The following is a 10,435-nucleotide window of genomic DNA, read 5'->3' on the forward strand; positions in this document are numbered from 1 at the left end:
CACTTCTTTCCTTTATAATGGTTCTTCCTTCTTATTTCCATTAGTGGTAGATTTTTTTTTCTCATATCTCTTTTGTGCTAACTGTCTAGAAATATAGGACATTTGTTTATCGGTAATTATTATACTGGCACAGTAGTTGTTATCCTCTTGCATTTACTTAGACATATAAAAAGCAAAAGCAAAACTCTAATAAATTACGGAGTATGTAGGACTGGAGTACCTTAAGTGCCCAGAGGAAATTACTTTGACGGTTCATTCTCTGGTTATACAGTACAGGTAACGTCCATTACAGGCAGGCCGCATCATTAACGATGACTAATATAATAAAGGTGAAAAAGCCTAAATAGCCTAAAATAGGGATAAACTCTTGTATCAAGTTATACACGTACGTTTTTTTTTTCCTTTCAGAAGATGTTATCCACTACCGGACCTCATGGATGCTATCATGCTGGGCCAATTTCATGCTGATTACAGATCATTTTCACATAAAGGTAACTACACGACAGAATCTGTCACATTCTGTAGGCGCCATAAACTAAATTATGGTGCTTCTAGGCCAAGGAACCTGGTGTCACAGCACCAGTGCCGACGGGTGCTTGGCACATGTGCAGGTCCCATATAGCGTCACAACGTCCTCACCAGACCACAGTAATAGGCTGTCTGGGCTGTTATTTGTCTCTGGCCGGGCTTACATGTGCGGATTTTAATTGCGAAATCCGTGATCGTCGTCCATGTGGAAGATCTTTGCTAAAACATGGCATTGAAAGGCCTTCCTTTTTTTTTTGTTCACATTCGCGGCTTCGAATTGCGTATTTTACGAGTAGAAGAAAAATCGTAGCTTGCTATATTTTATCATGGAATTGCACACAGACAGCCCCCATTGAAGTCAATGGATGCGGGCGTTCCGTCGCCTGTACACAATTAGCATTGCGTATGAGCTGCGGAAACGCTCACTGCTTCAGAAGAAAATAGATAGAAAAGACTGAATGCCGACTGGAGGGGAGAGAGAGATCTTTCTTCTGTGCAGATGATATGCTGTGCATATGTGGACATCTGCGCGGAAAAACGCTCGCATCCGTGATCATTCGGAATTACTTTCTGAAATCCGAATGTAGAATCCGACCGGTTTGTGTGAGCCCAGCCTTAGCCTGTTAGTGTCTTTTTGGTGGGTCTTTTCCGGTTCCTCCAGGCTAAGCACTCCAGTTATACTGTTGTGTTTCTGCTCCTATTTAGTGCTGTGTGGTATTTTGCCTTACATCTCTGGATATTACTTTTTGGTGTCTGTTTTGTCTCAGGAACTTTGTTGTTTGTCTGTTTGTCCTATCCTCTAGTGCTCTCTTAATCCTCCAAGTACTTTTTCCTTCGTCAGTATATTTTTGTGTACTTTGTTGGTCTGTTCTCTTTCGTCCTTCACTGGAGTAGCCCCCCTCTCTCATTTCCCACCCAGGGAAGTGCAGAGAAGTTCCTCAGTTTCCTGTTGCAGGTTCACTCTTTTCAGGGCAGATGCTTCCATAAATAGGCAGGTAAGATCAGCAATAGACCCATGCTTTCCCACATCTGTTGTCCTGTACGTATAACATCTCTGTAACTTTAGGTGTGCCTCGTGTCTCCCAGCCCTTCCCGGTCCTTGGTTGTTGCTGCAGTTCAGGCCTAGTCAGATGTGACACCCAGCTCCCTGTTCCAGATGCGCCGGAGCAGAAGCCTGCAAGGCTGTAGGAGAAGGCAGCACATGACAGGGTTAATGGGGAGGAAGGGGTTAATAAGTAGGAGGGGTAGGGGGTGGGAAAGGGGGAGAGAAAGTGTGGGAAAAAAAGGAGGAGGAGCCACATCCAGGAGAGAGCAGCAGTTGGAAGAAGCAGGATAGCGAGGAAGTCCCACCTGCCCGCCCTATTGAAAATTGTTGGGGGATTTTTATTAGGTTAATGGGGAAGAGGGGGCAATTGCAATATCGTCATGGCAACGGTTAGGTACGGTCCTTGGAGTCAGCAAAAAATTGGGATGGGGGAAGGCAGGTGCTGGATAGCTACCTTCCCCCTTTTTATTGAGTATTTGATGGGTCTGTCGCCTCTTGGCTTTGACAGGATGGAACCCCTGCAGATATGTTGAGAGTGTTTAGACTCTCTGAGTCGGGAGATAGGCGACTAGAGGCAATTTGGCAATTTTAGGGTCTCCCGAGTCAGTTGGCTTGTGGCAGGAGGCCTAGTTGGTGAGGCGACAGAATTGTTTATGGCTCCAAGGAACCCCCCCCACCCCCCACCCCCCCCTTGGGGGGTTAAAATTTTGAGATTTATGTCAATTTCAATTTTTGTAATAAAACGGCTGCTGTGGCCAATTTAGCCAAAGTAATAAGAGTTGTGTGGTCCGCTACATCGTTTGGAAGCTGGGGGGAGTTAGGCTACAGCAGGGCCGAATCCGTTATACCCGGGTCATGTGCTGTCACTAGGGGATGTCGGTGCTCAGTCAGTCTGTTTGATACTTCAGGCAGTGCGCGATCATTCCCATAGAGAATAGTGCAATGCGCACTAACTGAAGAAAGGAGGAAGTATAAAAAGCACATCCCCGGATTTCCCATTCCTTGTCCTACAAACACCATAACTTAACCCTTTCCAGTCCAATGTCGGGCCTGCCCCGACATCATCATTTCCCTCCACAGCTCCGATGTCGGGGCAGGCCCGACACTGCAGTGCAGGAGCGCATCTGCACCCGATCGTCAGACACATCGGGTGCAGATGCACTCCTGCACTGACCCTCATCGAGGACCCCCGAGGAGAAGGCAGAAAGGGTTTTTAACCCTTTCTGCCTTCTCCTTTACACATTACATAGCGCTCAATTAGCGCTATGCAATGCATAGATTCCGGCCGGCGATCATGTGACTGCCGGTGTTACCTGACCCCCAGCGGTCACATGAACGCCGAGCCGGGAGCCTGCACCGTGGGGGGGCCTGCTTACCTGACCGGAGTCTTGCGCATTCTCCTTCTGTCTCCCGGCCCGGCGATCATGTGACCACCAGGTGCCACCTGACCCCAGCGGTCACATGATCGCCGAGCCGGGAGGCAGAAGGAGAATGCGGAAGACGCCGGACACGTAAGCAGGTACCTCCCTGCACCCTCCTGAGCTCAGTAAGTTCAGGAGGGTGCAGAGAAAATTTATTTTTTTTCTCACCCATTCTCCCCAGCGCCAATTTATTTGGCGCTGGGGAGAATGGGTGAGAAAAAATAAATGGATTGGAAAGGGTTAACTGACAATGCGTATCGGACGTGACAGGTTCCCTTTAATAGAGAACTGCATAGTGTTACCTCTGTTTCTGTGGACATCCCCTTCTGCCATGGTTTACTGTAGCTTTGCGTGGAGTAAATGTTGAGAAGATTTGGGGTACGCTGCGATGAAGCTCGTTTCTCTCTCAGCCGCTCAGTATTTTCTCTTACCTGTTCCTGGTAACGTAGATGGGCCTGAAATATAAATATCCACCATTCTTGTAATAAATGACTTTATTGATTTCTCCAGATGTCACGGCGCATACTGAGAGTTCAACCTGTTCTGAATCGGAGCTGCTGTGCAGATTTCATTACTTGCATGTAAATTTCCAGTTTCTATAACAATTATTATTTCTTCCTCCTACTGAAGTCGACCCCCCCTGAAAAGCTGGACTTTTATGGTGCTAATATCAATCAATTGAATAACAAAATGCACAATCAAAAGCATGCAGATAGACTAATTGGCTTCCTATGAGGTTGGTGTTGCTGTTCTCCCTGATGAATTGCTTTGATTGGTTGGTCAAGCCCACATGAAAGATTTATATGGCAAGTATTACTTTGCTCAGGCATCATAGTCCTTTTTCTGCTAATATGGTATTGGGAACATTTGGAGCATTATCAGATTTGTGTTGCATTGTGTCATAGGCCATTTATTCTTTTGTCTGATGTATATTTCTAGCCTGATGACAGTCTGCAAGGGCTATTAGGGGGCCTCAGGGTAAGGCTCCAGCACAGGGTTGCCCCTTTCAGGATGGATGCTCTGTATTATAGGTGTCATCTTAGGGTTTAATAGGGTTAAGATATGGGTTTTGTTGGTTGATTCATATTATAATTATTGTAACTAAAGATTGTCTTAATTTTTTTTTCAGATGAACAAATATGAAGCCCATTATTTTGATAGGGGTCATACACAGGAGTGATGTTTTCCTGCATGGCACCGCGACGCTATACAGGAAACAAATCGCAGCATGTTCTATCTTTCTCTGTGATCTCGCATCGCAGCCGTAGGCAATGGGAGAAACTTCGCGATCCTGCATCCCCGAAGTCATGCAAGGCTTGCTATGAAATGCCTCGTATCCCTAGGGAATTTACATGGTGGAGAGCGCGATATGGAGACTTCATTCACATGAGCGAATAAGCGGTGACGTTTTTAAGCCCGACCGATATACGAGACCATCTAAGGCATTGGTTTCCAATGCATCCGTTCACACAGGCGAATATATGGCGCATAAAAACGTTGAACTATGAAAAATAGAACATATGCAACTGAAATGCGCACCGATGCATATATAGTGGGCAAAAAGATAGTTCTGAAGCTATCTTTTGCCCGATATACGGCGGTGGCTCCCACAGACTCCTATGCGTGCTGGACAAAGAAAGGGAGGGGGAGGCATTTTAGCAATGTCCAACACTGCAAAAAACTTACAGGTGCCTCTATGTAGGCATTGGAAGGCAATATGAGGATATATGCTGAGCGAAGGCTTTTCAGGGTGCAACGTATTTTTTTTTTAACATTACAAGTCCCATAGACCCCTGCAGAAAAAAGAACGCTGCGAATTTCGCAGTGAAAAAAAACTGTAGTGGGTAGTCACCCTTACTGTGGATTTCTGCTAAGGATTTTCAGGTGATGGTGCTACAAACCTGCATGCAGAATAGACATATCTGATGTTGTAGGCCACATATGGATGTCGTAATATGTAATCTGCTTCAAGAATTGACATCAGTTGTTCGTTTCTGTGACTAGGATCTCAAATCTGCACCACATGAACTACAGCGCAGATTGCCTTTAAACTAAGTGGAATGCTAGATTGATGAGGATTGTGTATTTGCTGCAGAATTCATGGTATGTTTCACGTTTTGTAGTGGGTTTTCCATGGATTTCACCATTGAAAGGGGTGAAATCAGCAGAAAGAACTCACATGCTGCAGATTTAAAATCCGTACTAAATGTTAACTTCAGTGCCAATAATTCTCTTTAGAGTATAGATGAGATTTTCTAAAATATCATCCACTTCAGTGCTACTTTAACCCTTTCCAATCCAATTTTGGATTCAGGGTTTCCTAAGAGGCTCTCTCTTTTTGCTGTTATACAACAGTGCCATCTGCTGGCTAAAGCCAGTGTGTGTGCGTCAGAGAGGCTCCGACAGCGGAGTGGCTGGCCATAGACTGTAAGAATACCCTTTTGGACGTTTTCTGATTAAGGAGCTGTACAAGCTTCAATCAGAATGTAGGAAGACGTCCGACAGTGGATTGGAAAGGGTTGATCTTCTGCAGATTTTCTGCTTGCAAATCCAAACAGTAATCCGCAGCATTTCCACTATGCAAGAATCTACCCTAAACATCACATAATATACTGCATACTTCAATATCCAAACTGATAACTACAGCAACATTCATGATCTATGATAGTAATTTCCTTAAAGGGGCTGTGCCAAGATATAAAGTTAGTCTCTATACACAGATAGCGAATAACTCTATGATTACTGGGAGCCCCAACAATCCTTAGAACAGAGGAGAGGAGCAGAGGCCACGCAGGCATGATGCTACTCCATTCACTTCAATGGAGCCGGAGATTGTTGAAGTGCTATAGATTGGTGAAGTGCTTTAATCCATGAAGTGAATGGAATGGCAGCATGTAACTCCTTTACAATGTGGGATGGGGGGGGGGGGGGGGGGGGGGTTTATCAGCTCTGCTTAAGGACAGCACCCAGAAGGGATGTGGAGACACCTAGGAAAGACGATGCCCCTTTCGACTTACTCACCTTGTAGGTGTCTCTACACACCTTCTTGGTGCTATCCTTAAGAAGAGATGATACCCCTCCCGTCCCACGTCACGGGCCTATCACCAGCCAAGCCAGAAACCTACTGCACACTGATGAGGGGCAAATACCCCGAAACAGCTGTCTGTGTATGGATTGGTTTCCTATTCTCAGTCATTGTTTTGAAGACTTGCTTAAAGAGTTATACATTGATTTGAAGGAATGCTGCCTTCCAATAGGTTGCGCTGCAGAGGTATTTGCACTCCTTGAAGATGCATACATTTTTCTATTTAGGTGAACCTGTTAACATACAAGGGTAGCCTGTGCTGCCACACCGCCAAATATGTTAAACAATACACATAGACTGTATGGCCACAAAAAAAGCCCACGTGGCTAGTCTAGCACCGTTGACAGGGCCTCGTTGGAAGTCACTCAGATCGCTGGATTTTCCCATCTAATGTGGATTCACAGTGAAACTGATCCGCGGAAAACTTGTCATGCTATTTTTTTTTTATGCTGCACCCCGGGGTAATGGCTTTATTCCATACAGGGAAGCTCAGTCAGGGGCATAGCTAAAGGCTCATGTCCCTAGGTGCAAAAGTATATCTTCAGGCCCCCCAACTTCTCTTAACCCCTTCACGCAGGGGCGTAACTTGAAGCTCCTGGGCCGCAATGCAAAATCTATAACAGGGCCCCCAACTATAATGTTTTATTCATAGTACTGGGTTCCCTATATGGAGAAGAGAGGCCCTAAGGCTCCTGGGCCCGGGAGCGACCGCATCCCCTGCCTCCCTATAGTGACGCCAATGGCTCCAATCGTGAAAGGATCGGGGGGTCTAATAAAGTGGCCATTCATTGCAGACTGAGCTGCAGTTACATCCCCTATTGTCAGATAAGCAGCACTGAGAATGCTGATGTACGAGATGATGAAGACTGGATAGATGAGGACAAATGATTCCTGTTCAAATTGGCACAGTAGCAAAATCTGTGACTTGTGTAAGTTATGTGAATGTTAATAATCTGTTCTTGAAGCTGAAAATAATAATTTGATTGTCTTGTATATGCAGAAATAAATCTATTGCAGATGATCTGTTAAGCAGTAACTTATCAGGACAGTAAAATATGCATAATTTATAATGGGACGTAGTCAATTAACATCTCCTGTCTTTCTTGTCTGTGCCAAGGTAGCAGACTGCTTGTGCTAATACAGATCTGTGCCAAGCAAGCGTGGCCTTATTTATAGCTGACTCACTGTTAATGAAGTCCATTATACAGGGAAATGCTACGGCGAGAGTTATTTGAAACAGAGTCCAGAAGCAAAATACCCTCTCATTTGCATTATGTAGTGTTGCATTGGCCTTCGCTGCCATTCTGGATCAGATGGAAAGGATCCATAAATCGCTACATTATGGTTTGGTACATTGTAGAACTGTGGCTTGTAACATTGTATCGCCACATTACTTCTAGGGGTGAATGCACTATTCTACCAACAGTAATTGGACACCTGAACAAGAATCAGAAGTACTTGTTTCCATATGTTAATACTTAATGGGGCTTCTTTGACCCTAATGGCATTGCAAACTCTTTGTGGTATACTTTCTACGTCTCAGAGCTCCTTTACTCGGGCGATGCGATTTTCGGCGGGCAGGGTGCGGCACATACACGTCGCAGCCCGGAATACTGTCGGGCACAGTGACAGAGTTTAGCTCTACTAAACTCCTGCCCCTCTCAGACAAAGGGAGGGGGTGGGGACAGGGCGGGAGCTAGCATGTTAAACTTCCACTGCCTCTTGCCGGCTGCCAGCAAGGGTAGGGGACAGGACTGGGCGGCAGCTAGTGTGCTAATCTCCTGCGCCCTCCCTTTGCCGGCAGCCGGCAAGAGACGGAGAGGGGTAGGGAATGTGGAGGGAGTTTAGCAGAGCTGCTGCTAAACTCCCACCTCCTTTTTCCAGCAGCAACCATAGGCTCCCATAGAAGCCTATGACATAATCCGGCCAAAAGATAGGTCCCGACCCATCTGTATGCGCTATCTTTTCTGGACGGTTGATTTTACACCCACAAAAATCACCCATCTGAACAAATGCATTGGATTCCAACGCATCAGATAGTCACGATTTTCGGCTGCCGTTTTATTGCGGCGATTGTAAATAAAGCCTGATACACTTCAGCTGGGTAACATCTAGATATAATACTAATGTTTTCTTACTCATGTGTCCAATTGCTTTCGATAGGATGGTGTATGGGGTGATACATAAGGCGGACACCATCTTTATGGCGGTGTATGGTAAGTCTACAGTTGTGGTAATTTACCCTATATTCGGAATCCATTCTTTGCTGCACACCCTTCATGTGATGTCCATTGACAATGGATTTATGTTTGTCCCAGTTCTTATCCATCACTGGTTTTAACTCCAAGCTGTAGGTAGAAAATTGAAAATTATTTTACCATTCACTTATGAACTTGAAGCATGAGAAACTCTTGTATATTAACTTACCATTATTACATTTGCATCACGTAAATTACTTGAGTGCCCCACAAAAGACGGGGACTTAATTTGCTTTCCTATTCTCTAGCCTACCGGAATGTTTTTGATCTTCGTGCGATGTAGTGAGTAAAAAAGCAAAACTACGAAACCAATGGTTTTCTTAACATTAGCAATGTTTTCACTAATGCAATGTTGCGAGGAAAAATATCGTGGCATGCCTTATCTTTCTACGATGTGCGGTTTTTTGTCTCCCCCCCACCCCCCCCCCCCCCCCCCCCCCCCCCACCTATATTTCCCTATGGAGCCTTTTTTATTGCATCACAACACACAACTTTTTCGCGCGCAAAAAAAAAATCACATGATTTTATCAGTTAGCAGCGATGAGGTGAAAGATTATTCTCAAGAACAAGCATCGCTGACACCCAAAAATCGCGGGAACGAAGTCGTGATTTTGCCACAATTTTCCCGCAGCAAAATCACGGTTGCCCGGGTGAAACTAGCCTAAGGCCAATCTCACATAGGCGTTTTTTATAGCATTTAGTGCGGTGTTTCAAAGCTGTTCTGAGCCTCTATTGGTTTCAGTGGCGCTTCTCAGACGGTTTTACACGCGCTGTTCTATTTTAGTGCGTTTCGGCAGTTTTTAAGCACCACATCACCGACTTTGTCGAATGCGTTTGAAAACGCAGTTCTAAAATGCTGTGAAACGCCCGCATTACCGTGTGAGACTGGTCTTCACAAGGCCGAGAAACTGGAACTTGTGAATTCTTTTGAATGGAGTTGTCGCGGTGCGGGAAAAAAGTCACTGCACGTCCAATCTTTTCACATTCCTCGGAACGCATCACCCATTAATTTCAATGGAACCTTCAATGACATCAATGGCAAACACTTCTGATCCTCTATCGTGCGTGTAACTCGGGCGAGAGGATCGGAATTTCACAGATGTGATCTCACGTTCGCAAGCGTGAAATCCGGCCAAGAAACTCAGCCCAATATCGTACTCACCCGTGTGAGGGCAGCCTTAAAGCGAACCTGTCACCTCCCTACAGCGGAGCTGTTTGGGAGCCGGGTGATGTATATTTTATGTTCGCCTGCGCTCTCGATCCCGTGCCGTCATCTGCTGAAATCCGCACGGCAGTGTGACTCTTTAGTTTGCTGCGCACACAGTTGACATCCATGTGCACGCCATTTTTAACTGCTAATTGGGCCTTTTTTTAGGTTTTTTTTGCATGCAAGGAAAAAAATTGATGACACATGCAATATATACGGATGCGATACTTACACACTAATTAACATATAGCCCATTTTTCACACACCAAAATCGGACACGCTCATTTGCGTAAGAGTTACACAGACTGTAGCACCTTCCCGTAGGCAGAGTATTGCACTTTAGCATCGCTGCACCTTTTATTATTACAGATTATTATATTTATAAACACCAGCCACCGCCGTACAACACGACAGGCAACAGGATTACACCACGCTGTCAACTAATTAATAGAGCAGTTAATGAGCTCAGTCCTGACCATAAAATGTAGTTTACCAATGCAGATGTCCTATCCGCCAGCCTGGCACTTCCAGTAGCTGCTGTGTGCCTGCCTCAGCTCTCCAGCATGGCTCTGTGCTACAGTAAGACACAGCGTCCCTGGGTGTCCATGGCGATGGTAGGCGGAGCCAGAAGAAGTCATGGAAGGAGCCACGGTCTCTATAGCAACGAGGCCTGGCCTGCTCTGTGCACACAAACAGCCTGCTGCAGAGTGAACCGTCAGGGCTGCCAGCTCTACGGGGCCGTGTTGCACCAATATATATATATTATATATATACATACACACACACAAAATGTGAAAGGAACTGCCTGACTGTTACATTTTCAAGGCTAACTGCTAAACCAATTTTGATGAAATTTAGCAGGGAGACAGATAGCTTGCATGCTGAGGAGGG

At 45.5% G+C, this 10,435-nt stretch overlaps 1 protein-coding gene across 3 annotated transcripts in view; it reads right to left on the reverse strand.

Annotated features, from left to right (window-relative positions):
- Positions 1-10,137, reverse strand: part of MARCHF10 (membrane associated ring-CH-type finger 10) — a 50,581-nt gene extending 40,444 nt beyond the window's left edge. For 2 of the 3 annotated variants that reach the window (XM_066586626.1, XM_066586624.1), the window contains exons 1-3: positions 10,038-10,137; positions 8,322-8,427; positions 3,297-3,449 (exon numbers count right to left, since the gene is read on the reverse strand). In XM_066586626.1, the coding sequence (XP_066442723.1) occupies positions 3,297-3,449; positions 8,322-8,408 (240 nt within the window). In that variant the 5' untranslated portion in view covers positions 8,409-8,427; positions 10,038-10,137. Of the gene's footprint in view, positions 1-3,296; positions 3,450-8,321; positions 8,428-10,020 lie in introns of all 3 variants that reach the window. The other variant, XM_066586625.1, reaches the window with a different exon arrangement.
- Positions 10,138-10,435: the final 298 nt, after the last annotated feature.

This window comes from Eleutherodactylus coqui, chromosome 13 (assembly GCF_035609145.1).
Source record: "Eleutherodactylus coqui strain aEleCoq1 chromosome 13, aEleCoq1.hap1, whole genome shotgun sequence".
NCBI lineage: Eukaryota > Metazoa > Chordata > Amphibia > Anura > Eleutherodactylidae > Eleutherodactylus > Eleutherodactylus coqui.